This window comes from Strigops habroptila, chromosome 1, assembly GCF_004027225.2.
Source record: "Strigops habroptila isolate Jane chromosome 1, bStrHab1.2.pri, whole genome shotgun sequence".
NCBI classification, from domain to species: domain Eukaryota; kingdom Metazoa; phylum Chordata; class Aves; order Psittaciformes; family Psittacidae; genus Strigops; species Strigops habroptila.
The window spans coordinates 2,357,780-2,371,657 of record NC_044277.2 but is presented as its reverse complement, the minus strand read 5'-3'; the positions used below and the strand labels follow the sequence as shown (position 1 = coordinate 2,371,657).

Sequence of the window (13,878 nt, the reverse complement as noted above, 5' to 3'; positions counted from 1 at the left end):
GCTCATGGTTTGTACATGGATCAACCTTTCCTTTCCCTCCACCCCTGAGAATCCCTCAAAAAGTTGTGCAATCCCCAAACTCTCATCCCTGAATTCTCTTTTTTCTCTGAGACAATAAGTCCTATAGCTTTTTAGGCAAGGGACCCTCTTGGTTTGTATGACATTCCTAAGTGTCTTTCACCATGACTCGCAATAGTGGGTTTCACACCAGGGACTGATCCATCTCCTTAGAGGATACTCCTTGTGGATGGTCCTGTTTCACTCAGTAGATTACCAAGATGCTCTGCCTGTTGTTTTTAATGTTTCTTTGATCACCTTTGGATCTTCGTGTTTAATTAGATTTGTCATTAACCAAATAACCTAACTGAGTTCATGATACACAGTATGGACAGAAGAGGGTACTTCCCTCCGGCCTTTTCATTCTGATTCTCACTAGATCATAGAATTACAGAATGGTTTAAGTTGGAAAGGACCTTAGGATCATCCAGTTCCAACCCCCTGCCATGTGCAGGGACACCTCACACTAGACCATGTCACCCAAGGCTCTGTCCAGTCTGGCCTTGAACACTGCCAGGGACGGACCATTCACCACTTCTTTGGGCACCCTGTGCCAGTACCTCGCCACCCTCAAAGTAAAGAACTTCTTCTTTATATCTAACCTGTACTTCCCCTGTTTCAGTTTGAACCCATCAGCCCTTGTCCTATCACTACAGTCCCTGATGAAGAGATCATTAATAAAGGTGTCATGTTCATAACATTGTTCATCAAAAGCCCCAGTATCTGAAAGAGGAAGGGTGTAGAGAAGAGCTGTAATGAATGATTTTGATTTTTAGGGATCTTGGGGGTTAGTTTTGATATTAGTGTGCACAATCTGCAAAACAGCAAAGGGTTACATGCAATTTAGTTTTGAAGGGGCAGAGAATGAAGCACTGGAGCAACTCATTTGTGCTGCCATAGGCTTTCATCACATGAGATGTGAGGAGGGGATATGTTCCTGAAAGATTTTTTTCCCTTTCTTCCACAGAAATAGCAAACCGAATGCATGGCTCTCCAGGGAAAGATCATTGTTTTATGTAATGGAAGGTTGTCTTCAAAATAGTCCCTTCTGGACTTGTTCTTTCCTAATATAGCAAGAAAGGAGAGTGATAAAACCCTGTGGAGCAGCTTTCTAGCTTTCCCCATTGTATAACAAATAGAACTTTCAGATGGTGGAAGACAATCTCACCCTTAATCTCCTTTCATAGAATCACAGAATCACAGAATGGTTTAGGTTGGAAAGGACCTTCAGATCATCCAGTTCCAACCCCCTGACATGGGCAGGGATGCCTCACACTAGACCATGTCACCCAAGGCTCTGTCCAATCTGGCCTTAAACACTGCCACGGATGGAGCATTTACCAATTCTTTGGGCAACCTGTGCCAGCGCCTCACCGCCCTCAAAGTAAAGAACTTCTTCTTTGTATCTAACCTGTACTTCCCCTCTTTCAGTCTGAACCCACCACCCCTTCTCCTATCACTACAGTCACTGATGAAGAGTCCCTCTCTGGCGTCCTTGTAGCCCCCTTCAGACCCTGGAAGCTGCTCTGAGGTCTCCACGCAGCTTCCCTTCTCCAGGCTCAACAGCCCCAATGTTCTCAGTCTGTCTCCATACGGGAGGTGCTCCAGCCCCTGATCACCCTCGTGGCCTCCTCTGGACTTGCTCCAATAGCTCCACATCCTTCTTATGCTGACATAAGGCTTATGTTTCAACATCCTTCCTCCTATTTGCATAAGAAATAACATTTTTTCTTCCTCATTTGTGAACCACTGATGATTCTCAGGCCCTCAGATACTGTGACACAAGGTCCACTAGGAATATTTCCTGTGATAGCAAGTAGAACTGTGGTGGTTTCATGCAGTCTACGCATGTTTTTCAGACACAAGATGTCCTGGCCTGCTGATTCTAAGAGAGCTGCCAACAAGATGTGTCTGCAGCTGGGGTCAGTGGGAGGCTAAATCCACAAGAAACAACATCGGAGATGGATGTAGTGTGTCAGCAAAGCCCCTTTTGCTGTGCTCTATTGATTGTTTTGTGTTGATTCCTTAGTTTTTGCTGTTGACGTTGTTATCTAATTTAAGGCATTGCTGTTAAATTAAAAGGCATGATTGACTGACTGGCATCTGAGACACATCACAGCTGTCAGCTGCAGAGAGATACTCAGGATCAGGATGCAAATCTCCCCCAAAGATCAAGGGTGTTTGGATGAGGCATCTTAGTGGAGCTCTCTCGGTTAATTTGTAGTGGGAAAGACCTGTTCTTTTGGCTTCTCTACTTAAGATTCAGACCAAGAAATGCCAAATACGAGTTTGCCAGTTGATTCTGACCATCTTGAAATCTTTTCCATTTAGCTGTGGAGAATTAGAATGCATTGGGTCAGCCTAGCATGAAAAGTAATTTGTTTTAGTACGTGATCGTGATAGGAACCAACTGAGGAGGATCAAAAAGCCCTTTAGAAACTGAATTAAAGGCCTCCTTGAATGACAGTCTCCATGGCACTCAAAACAGTCCCCTGAGCAGCAACCTCATTGTGCAGCAGCTGCCTTGGCAAAACTCATAGAATCATAGAATCACAGAATGGTTTGGGTTGGAAAGGACCTTAAGATCATCCTGTTCCAACCCCCTGCAATGGGCAGGGACACTTCACACTAGACCACATCACCCAAGGCTCTGTCCAACCTGGCCTTGAACACTGCCAGGGATGGAACATTCACCACTTCTTTGGGCACCCTGTGCCAGTGCCTCACCACCCTCACAGTAAAGGACTTCTGCCTTATATCCAGCCTGAACCTCCCCTGTTTCAGTTTGAACCCATCACCCCTTGTCCTATCACTCCAGTCCCTGATGAAGAGCCTCTCTCCAGCATCCTTGTAGCCCTCTTCAGACACGGGAAGCTGCTCTGAGGTCTCCACGCAGCTTCTCTTCTCCAGGCTGAACAGCCCCAACCCTCTCAGCCTGTGAAATTCTCATACTAGGAGCTAGAACTGTTCTCAAAAAACAAACAATATAAGCTAAACCTTACTATATGATTGAGATTACAGCTGCTGGTTGTGGTGGGAACCTCTGGAACTGGAGACTTGCGCCATAGCGATTCCAGAGAAAGGGAATAAAGAGCAAAGTGAGAAAAGCCTGCAGTTCCGCAAGGCTGTAGCTGAGCAGAACTTTCCTAAGTGGAACAAGTTGGATGTGTGACCTTCACAGGAGTCAGTGCCTTTGAAAAGCAGCTTCCTTCATAAAGCAGTTGCTGCAGCCTCATTATTTCTGGATTAAGGACAGATGGCAACTCAACCCGCATCGATCAGCGGGGTGCAGCAGTTTCTTGAGAGCTGATGAAACGGGACTCCAGGGAGAAAAGGGACTATCTGCAAAGGGTCCCATTACCTTCAGTGGGATTCTGCACTGTATTTTGCATGCATTAGTCATTTCCCAGCATTAGAAAGGTCTCCTCCAAAGTCATGCTTGAAATGTAAGAAAGAAGGGACAGGACAGGGATTGTGCAGCAGGGAGGTGGGAATGGACATTTCCTAGAAGATGGGGACTTCACTGTATACAGTTCTGGTGTCCTCAACACCAAAAGGACATGGAGCTGTTGGAGCAAGCCCAGAGAAGGCCACGAGGATGATCAGGGGCTGGAGCACCTCCCATGTGGAGACAGGCTGAGAAAGTTGGGGCTGTTGAGCCTGGAGAAGAGAAGCTGCGTGGAGACCTCAGAGCAGCTTCCAGTGTCTGAAGGGGGCTACAAGGATGCTGGAGAGGGACTCTTCATTAGGGACTGGAGTGATAGGACAAGAGGTGATGGGTTCAAACTGAAACAGGGGAAGTTCAGGTTAGATATAAGGAGGAAGTCCTTTACTGTGAGGGTGATGAGGCGCTGGCACAGGGTGCCCAAAGAAGTGGTAAATGCTCCATCCCTGGCAGTGTTCAAGGCCAGGCCATCCCTTTCCAGATGTTTTCAAGAAGTGGGCAGAAGAGCCAAGTGTTTTCCTCATGGCACAGCAATTTTTCCCTCAAGGATGGGATGGGTATAACTTCATATAATAGGCCCTTAACCGCTTGTTTACAGCCCCACTAAAAAAGACAAATCACCTGCAGCAGTGAATGACTAGACCCAGGCAAAGAAGGAAGATTTCGAAAGGTTTATCTGGCAGCTAATAAACAGGATAAATAACATGCAGTATTTAATTTGTCAAGACCATGGGACAACCTGATGATAAAAAAGGACTACTCCATAAAGCGGGGAACACCTTTGTCTTGGCTATAAATGCCTGTGCTGATTTAGTAAGTGCTCTGGTACTTCCCTAGCTTCTCTTTAGTACTCACAAATGGGATGGAAACTGAGGAATAAGGGGAGGAAGGAAGTTATCTGTGCTCAACCTCATAAAAAGATCTCATTCCAATTAAGGGCTTGAGACCATGATGGTTTTTATGTTATTTTGACTGGTTCTCCTGTTGCTGAGGATAAGAAGTCATCAAAGACTGGAACCCACACTGTTCTCCACTCTTTCTTGTAATAAGAACAGGTAGAATCTATTTCTATATATTTTAGGGGGTTATTGTCATCATAATAGGTTATATTCTGAAATGCAGACCTATTTTAATAACCCATCAGCAAACTGGGGACACCATGACAGGCAATCAGACTCGGGAAGCAGTCTGTATGTGGTTTACAAACACAATATAAACCAACCTTCTAAGACACTGGAGCAATAATGCATTTAGGCTCAGAAAGCATTCCCAGCAAATAAATCACAAGCTTGCAAAGGCTTGTGCAGAGCTGATTTCTCCCTTCCCCAGCCCCACTCCTAATCTGTAAGGGAGTGAGGGTAAACAAAGACATTCTTAAAAGGTCAAGCTAAAAGTTGATTAGCTTCTAAATATGTCTGGTTACAGATATCCTATCGATCAGCTCAAGTAAGGCATTAGGATACCTGCCATTATGCCAATAGCCTCTCTCGTGACTGAAACACAATCTGTCTCCCAGCAGGAAATGGGAGAGACAAGCCTGTTTCCCCGTGCTCTGTTTTACTAGCAGAGAAAGTGACTTTCAAGGGGAAGAATATCTTCTTCAAGGTCAAATCCTTATTGTGTGCTAATAACAACCCCATCCTCCACACTGCTGCCAGGATCTCGGAGCACCTTGCTGGCGGGTTCACCAAGCCTGCATTTCCTTCCTGCTCTATTTTCCTATGTTATTCTCAGTATTAAGTATCTAAGCAGCTTCCACTGCATTCAGCAGGGTGAATGTTGCTGAGCACGTGTTTATTTCCACTGTCTCAGGAGCAAAAGTAGTGCACAGCTAAGTGTTGGTAGGAAAGTATGACCTCATAGCTTTATGCTGTGGAGGTGGATGAGTGTCTGCCTATCCCTGTACAAGGGGGTGCTGGTAATGTCCCTATATTGATGTGACACCTCGGCTGTTGAGGAGCCTTGTTTTCCCAGATAGGGTTTGTATTCTGGCTGTGGTGTATAAAGAACAGCAGAGCCCACAGTTGGGAGGACAGCCGTGATCTCCATTGCCTCATAAATAGCAATAAAGGGAGGCTGAGACAGCTGAAATGGATCATTTGCATCTCTGAAATCTCTGACTGTTGGTGAGAAAAAGAAAAGGTGCTTTATTTCATTTTTATTTCAAAAAGCAGCACTCGTCTTTCTCCCAATGTTTCCTCTATTAAAAACCCCACATCTTTAGCTCATTATCTTTAGCTGTGCCTGAGCACGGTACATAGCTGCGTTCCTTGGACCTGAAGCATCTCCAAGGGTAGCTGTGGGTAATGAGAGAACACACAGCAGGAAAAGCAGCCATCTGAGAGTGGCCACCTCTGAGATGAACGGGCACTTCTGCTCCTCCCCATGAGGTGGACAAACGATGGAGCAGAAGCAGCCACCAGCTGTTAGAAGCAGAGGCCTGTTTGAGCAGATTTTAGCTTGCTGCATACAGCCGATGAGGAGTGAACAGACTACTGAGGGATATGACAGCTTATCCATCACTTGAAGGGCCTGGTTCATCCCCTGCTGCCTTTTTACAACATGAAATCCAGCCTTGCTGGGCTACCCACAGGCACCCTGCTGTAAGGCTTTGGACTGTGGGAGGCAAGCCAGCTTTAGATGGTCCTCACAGCCCATCCTGCCATCAGCATTTATGGACATCCCACCAGGGTCAGTTGTTCTTGGCAGGAAGATGGAAAGATGCAGGGTGGAAAAGGCTGCAGGTTCAGCATCTCCCTTCTGCAAGTGGCTGGATCATCCCTGCAGCAAGGGGCTTGCTGGTTCTATCAGCTTGCTGTAGCTGGCACAAGGGGGAAAGCTGCATTTTGCTGACACTGGAACTAAGCACAGCTGGGTAGGGGTGCCAAAAAGGCACCTTCATCTTATGATGCTCACACAGATTGCTCCTCATGGGTGCTGCAAGAATGCTGGAGAGGAATATCATTTCCCTACGTTAGCTGTCATTAGAACAGTGCATCTCTGGGGCTGGTGGTATCTGCAGTGAGGGGAAAATAAGTGTCCTTTTGGGGAGGAATGGGTGGTAGGACCCCTACCCCTTCCCAGCTCCCTTGTGTTGTCTGCATATAAGCATGTGTGTTTACATTGGGAAACTTGGGGGAGAAGCAAACTTGTGTATCCTGAAGTGATTTTTACAAGTGCCTTCTGGGGTTAGGAGCCAACAGGCCACAATATGGGCAGAGGGTCTTCTCAGAGGAGGGAACCTCTTTGCCACAGCAAGCACAGGAAGAGCTGGATGAGTTAGAAATGGGCAGGGTTTCCGGGAAGGCAAAATCCCTATTTAGAGAGAGGGAATAAAATCATAGACTCATAGAATCAACCAGGTTGGAAAAGACCTTTAAGATCATCAAGTCCAACCATTACCCCAGCACTGCCAAGGCCACCACTAACCCATGTCACTGAGAGCCTTGTCTACACAGTGTGTGAACACTTCCAGGGACGGTGACTCCAGCACTGCCCTGGGCAGCCTGTTCCAATGCCTGAGCACCCTCTGGGGAAGGAATTGTTCCTCATCTCCATCTAAATGTCCCCTGGTGCAGCTTGAGGCCGTTTCCTCTTGTCCTATCACTTGTTACCTGGAAGAAGAGATGAACCCTCATCTCACTACAACCTCCTGTCAGGCAGTTGCAGAGAATGATAAGGTCCCCCCTGAGCCTTCTCTTCTCCAGACTAAACCCTCCCAGGTCCCTCAGCCGTTCCTCATTATGTTTGTGCTCCAGACCCTTCAGCAGCTCCGTTGCCCTTCTCTGGCCCCATTCCAGAGCCTCAATGTCTCTCTTGGAGTGAGGGTCCCAGAACTGAACATGGGATTCGAGGTGCAGCATCACCAGTGCCCAATACAGAGGGATGACCACTGCCCTATTCCTGCTGGCCATGCTATTTTTGATAGTTGAAGAGGAGTCGATAAGAGGCAATGCTTCTTCCTTCCATTCCATGCTACCCTGTGCTGTATAGTCCTACCACATTCAAAGACATCCCAGTCTGGGGGTACGGCAGTGGGTACATCGCAGGGTCTGCCAGGCCAGCGCTGCCTCGGCTTCCTGGGTGCTGGGCTCTCACTGAAGCTGATGGGGCTTTTCTGGATTTTGCCCAGGTGGTTGGAACTCATGGTCGGCTTGGGGCGACTGCACCAAGGACTGCGGCGGAGGCCTGCAGACCCGCATGCGCACCTGCAAGCCCCTTCCCAACGAAGGTCTTGTCTGCGAGGGAGTCCTGGAGGAAGGACGGCTGTGCAATAGGAAGGCATGCAATAGTAAGTGAAGGCATGTTCCCTTGCACGCGGGTTGCTCTTCCCAAGGAGGAGCTTTGGCCTCATCACCATGAGTGATGAAGGATGCTCTAGAGGCATCGGTGAAACTGCCAAAGGGCTGTGTTGGAGCATCAAGCCCAAGGGAGCATGAGACTTCGGCTGTGCATGGCCCCGCTCTTCCCTGCCTGTCTCGCGGTCACGCATGCACACATGCACGTGCTGACACACTTTTTACACCTGCAGATACACACCTTTACCATAAAGAACAGGGGTTAATCTATAGGAATCTATAAGCAGGCTTACATCGGGTATTCATATGCTGGTGGTAAATCTGCCACCGATAGCAAGATATACACCCTTAAAGACATTTCTTCGACAGTTGGAACGTCTCTCCTGAATAAATATAGCATGCTGCTAAGAGATACTAATCTCGTTTCTTTTTGGCTTAGTTCACCTTCCCAGTTAAGAGCAGTGTTGCTGCACCTTTCTTTTACAAAATGAAGCCTACATGTTAGGATGAGGAGAGAACAGAAATATCTGGTCATTAGACAGACAAAACACAGCGCCTGAGCAAGGCAGCCTTTGGCAGATACTCCACTCCTTTCCTGCAATACAACCTCTTTCCACGCCCTCTTCTTCACAGAGCAGGGGACATTATCAATGCCAGTCAGCAGCCAGATATTGATGGTTTGACCTAGTGAACATCAGCACTTTCAACCCCAGTTCTTATTTTACATTAGCTGAGTTGAGAGGGGGATGAAGAGTTAAAAACAACAGCAGAAGCTCAGCCCAGCAAATACAAGTGAATGGCTGATTATAATTATTCCCTTCTTTTTACTTCAAATTCATAGTAGAGAATGTTTAAATAACTCCTCCAACTAGTCAAATAACTAGGGAAAGTTCAACTGTCTTCAAAGGCAGGGAAGTACCTCCTGATAAAGGGGAAGTTCAAACAGAGGGACGTAACTATATTCCTCTAAGGGCTAAAATGATTTCATGCATTTTTTACCACATCTATAAATTTAAATCATGTTGCAATTAGGATTTTTTTTTTTCTTTCTTTCTTTTTCTTTTTTTAATGAAACCTTCAAGTATATTAAATTTCATCTTCTTGACTCACAGTTGCTAATTTCCGTCTGAGGTTCGCCCACACTAGAGATATTTAATCTATGTCCCCTACGCTTGCTGGTGACTTTGTAGTCATATTGCAACTGTGGCTTGGGCCAGTGAAGGCAACAGTGCTAGGACCTGAAAGGAGGTCCAGCTGTGAGACTTGAGTGTGTCTGAATGGAGCCGGACCACCATGCTGGTCATAATGGACAATGCTGTGAAGGAGAAGAAGGTGGAGATGGCATTAGATGGTGGATGGGTAGAAGAAGCTTTATAAGTGTGGCCATTCTTTAAACATGGGGGCACATGGGACAACAGGCAAGATACTCCTCTTCTGTGCTGGATAAATAAGGGGGGACCCAGCTCCCCAGGCTCTCTTTGCAGCACATCCTAAGTGCAGAAAAATCTGATTGTAACCTGGAGAGTTGTTACTCACTAAATGATTTCACTTATCTTCCTGTCCTCATTCTATTACACACCCAACTCCTGTTCCAAATTGCAGTGCGGTTTGTTCAGCTGAGCTTATTTGGGAAGATGATAAGGACCTTTAGCTAAGTGGAAGGCCTCAGTTTGGAAAGAGAATACACCCACCCAGTGGGGCAGCATGAACTGATTTATCCCTTTGAAATATGTAAGTTAATGCTGATTAATTCTCCCCAGAGCCTCTTTATTGCTGGTCCCCATTGTGATGCTTTCATGCTGACAAGCTAGAAAGCATTTGAGGGAAGATGTGAGCAATTAATCGATCAAGAAGGCTTGTCCATGCACATCTGCAGGTCTGTGTCCTACCTCAAGATAAACCTGTATCTCTTCCTATCTACCAAAGCTCTGTGTTTGGCTCCAAACTCGCTCCTCAGTTGCCTTTGCAGCCATGTCTAAGAGAAGCGCATTTCTGACCCAAGAAGGGCTTATAATTTTTTTTGCACATATCATTTCCTTCTCTTTGATCTGTACCAAAACCTGAGAGGATTTAAAACTAGAATAGGAATCCTGTTTTAACTGTGTCACTGTTCTTCTCATATTGACTTCTGCTCATAGATTTGATAGGGATGAGTAGAAAGTTCATTCTTCCACTTGAACTATTATTTTCTTAAGTGTTCATTATAGACTGTGGTTAAACAGATGCAAATTCATTTTTTTTAATTAGAGAAAAGAAGAGGAAAAGGAGAAAAGAAGAACCAGACAAGAGAACATCTTTATCCTGAATTGTGTGGGATTTCAGTAGCTTGTAGTAATACCTGACTAGCTCTCCAGGTATTGTGGAGTAGCTGACACCTTTGTTTTCTAATAGGAAACAAACAGGAAAATACCCTCTCTTCCTTGACCAAAGGGCCGTTACTAATCCTGATAAAACAGTAGAATAAAACAAGGATGAGCACTCTGTTATTTTCCTCTTTGCTCTGGGGGTAAATTGAAACATGTCCAAGGAAATTGATAGCACCACTGAGAAGTAAAATCAGCTGGCCAAGTTAGGTTAGAATAACACAGAAATCACCACCACCTTCAAAGCAAGGGTAAAACCATCCCTTCTCTTTAGCTTTTTCTTTCCCTGCTTCTGCCTTCAAAGTGCTTCATAAGCTGATGGGTGATTAGGAAGAGTGTTTTAGCTGTTTATTTGGACCTCTAGCAGCAGGGAAAGGTCTTTGACTCTGCATCTGGGGCAGGTTCTCTGTGGGAACATCTTTGGGAGCAACCTAGAGGAACATTTGTGGAGGATTTGTGAAGGTTTAATTGGTTGTTTTATTTTGCCTGGCCATGACAAATGTGTTAGAGGGCTTTAATCTTTCTTGCCATGCAGCTCCTCCGCAGGATGGACCTTCTTCAGATTCTGCCATCCCTCCTCTTCCAAAGCTGCCCTAGGTGAAACTTCAGCAGGTCTCAGTATGTAGCAGTGGGAATGGTGGTTCTCAGTGTTACCTCTGGCAGCTGGGTCATTGAAATCTAGGTATAGCCCTGAGGTTCCCAGAGCTGAGTCCAAACACATTGTTTAGAGGCCACAGTGTTGTTCGAAATCACTGCACAGGGATATCTGAATGACTCCACAGATACCACTTGTATGTGGTCTTTATGTTTTCCCGCCCACTTGGGCCACCATCTCTGCTGCTTCATGTAATGCAGTCCCTTATTTGACGATCTTCATCTGGCTAAATTTCCCCAGGGATATATACCCAAATCCAATGGCAGGTAAGTTATCTCCTTGGGCAAAACCCAAAGCTATAAAACACTGAAGAAAAACTGTAATGAAGGCTCATCCCAAACTGGAAAGGAAACTGCTTGGTAACAGCAGCTTGGCTTAGGCAGAGCCTTTTTTCATTGCAATTCTTCAGCTCAAGAGACATATTCTGAAGGACAACATTCAGTGTTTGTCATAACTGATTTTTCCTTGCTAGAGGCAAAGGACTCGGTGATATCCTCCTCTCCAGCACAGACAGGGGAGATTTCCTCCATCTGTTTGATTTGGCCAGAAGCTTCTGTTTTATAGAGGGAGGGGAAAAAAGCCAACTGGTGTGGTGGCAAGTGCTTACAGAGGAGCTTTCCAGGTCCACCCTCTTTGGATGGAAGAGGACACTCGCTGCTCTCTGCTGGTCCCTCTTGGCTTTGTGGTGCTAAAAGCTGTGGTTGCTCACAACCTGGCATGTGGAGGGTCCTCTCAGGGAGGCTAGGTGGGCAGTGTGGCAGGACAACATCCAAACCAGAGGGGGGAGATGTCATGAGCCTGACCCTGGTGCTGGAATTGGGCAGTGCTGCAGGAATGCTAGAACAATCAGAGATGGAAGCAGACTGCATCTATTCCTGGGGAATGAAAATCAGCAGAGGAGCCAGCTGAAAGCCTGCCATCCCATCTGGCAGAGGCAGACCCATCACTGACACTTCTGAATATGCAGATTAGGCAGATACGTCTCCCCTAGGCTGGGAAAGGGGAGGCCACATCCTGCCATCAGGTGCAGAAGTGTGATACCGGATCAGCCCTGTCAATCCATGCTGGATTTCCAGCAACAAGCGCGTTCAAGATCTAGCCCTTCAGCTGCGTAACTGTTAGTGGTGTGAAGAAACACGTGTTCCACATGACATTCAAAACATCAAGCCTCAGTCTCTTCCTCTGCCACCCCTGATTTTCATTAAAAATAGCCTTTTTGCTGCACAAACCAAGCTGAAATATCCTGTAAGAGCTTCTTCATGCCCCATAGGCTAAAATACATTGCAAGCTGGAAGAGCTCCTTGCCTATAGGAACTTGCTGCTGCTTGTAGAGACTTCACCCTGACCCTCCTTTTAATAGTGGTGTAGACTTTTTAAATCTGGAGGTCACACATCTCACTCAGTGACATTTGCACAGTCTCAAACCAAAATGCTTTGCAACATTTCCTTAGCTGGTGCAATTGCCATTTATCCAGTGGCCTCCAAAATGACCATCTTCTATATCCACTGAAGTCTTGCTTTTCAGGAGTTGTTGTAGGGATTCTTCTCTTAGTTTTACTCCTTTAACATCTTCTAGATGACTCAGAAACTCCACGGCCAACGTCTCCTTCAGTTTTACTGTACTGAGACACATATACCCCATTTTGATGGTGTTTTTTAATCATCTCTTTCCACTCTCTGCTCTGGTCCATCCTTCCATTCCCACCACTCCATCTTGCCTGAATAATTTCCATAATCCTGCTATTTACTTTGCCTCTCCTGTTTGGGGGATGAGTATAGAGAGAAGAGTGTGTAGCTCTGGTTTAACATGCTTGGATATTAAACCCTTGCAGTGCCCACAACACTGCAAAGTCTCTACATTTATTTTTTTTCCTCCTTGGTTGTGTTGCAAGGTGCTGTCTGACACATTACATGTTCTCATTAGAAGTGTTGGTCATCTGCTTCCTCTTCCCACTACTGTCAGAATTGCAAGATTATCCTCCCCATCCACATTTGAGATGTTCTTCCAAACTCTCACATGCTTGCTGTCACTTGAAACGTCTCTGTGCTCCCTCCAAAGGGATTATTCCTCTAGCCCTCATGATAACTTCTCCAAGGTGCTGGGTATTTCAACAATGTGCCATCCTCATGGCATGGGATGTAAATGAAGTCTAGGTCTTGCTTTGATCCTGGTATTACTCCTCTCCATTAACTTCACCGTGGGAAGCAAGTTGCTTAAATCCAATCAGTTCCCCACTGCCTTTATTGCGTAGTCTCCATCCCATACATTTCAGGTGCCAAAGCAAGGCACTGCTTGCATCAACTTTGCCTTGTGCATAAGGGACCTGGATTCTCCCTGCGTTACTCAGAACCATGGTTGATTTTTGGATATATTCAAATCAATGCCCAGGTTAAATCTAAGCCATGCTCCATGTTAAATGGAGACAGACATGCCGCAGAGCAACCCAAGGATGTGTCTGGAGGCATTCGTTGCTGGGAGAGGCTTGGATCAAGCTGGAACAGTCACATATTCAGCCACTAGAACTGATTGCTGTTAATTAGAATGAGCAATAACAGCACAGACTTGTCATATGCATGAGGGAACAAAGGAAATCACGCAGCTCCTTCAAGGCTAGGATTGGTTATTAGGAGATGTCAGTAACATGGGGCTCAAATAACTGGTGAGAGGAGGTCCAGGGTGCCAGGGTTGCATTTAAAGCTTTTATTTTGCTCTTTTATCTTTCCTTCCTTCTGTCCTGCCTCTTATCTCTCTGTGCATCCATCCATCCATCCATCCATCCATCCATCCATCCATCCATCCATCCATCTATCCATCCATCCATCCACCCGTCCATCCATCCATCTATCCATCCATCCATCTATCCATCCATCCATCCACCCATGCTCACTGGCTGATTCTGGGATTGTCAGTTCTAGGTTTTCTTTGTCACCTTCCTTGCTCTGGGCAGCTGACAAAGCCATTCAAGCTTCACATCTACCACTTGCTGCCCAGCCCCTGTTTCTCTTCTCAGCCTAAACAAATCTCTGGGAAGCCTATAGGATTTACTACAGATGATGATA

The 13,878-nt window shown here is 46.0% G+C and overlaps 1 protein-coding gene across 7 annotated transcripts in view; it reads left to right on the top strand.

Annotated features, from left to right (window-relative positions):
* ADGRB1 (adhesion G protein-coupled receptor B1) overlaps positions 1-13,878 on the top strand; it is a 290,268-nt gene that overhangs the window by 115,461 nt on the left and 160,929 nt on the right. For 6 of the 7 annotated variants that reach the window (XM_030496436.1, XM_030496423.1, XM_030496399.1 and 3 more), the window contains exon 3: positions 7,635-7,793. The exons of the other annotated variant lie outside the window; for it this stretch is intronic. In XM_030496436.1, the coding sequence (XP_030352296.1) occupies positions 7,635-7,793 (159 nt within the window). The remainder of the gene's footprint in view (positions 1-7,634; positions 7,794-13,878) is intronic. 7 annotated transcript variants of the gene reach the window in all.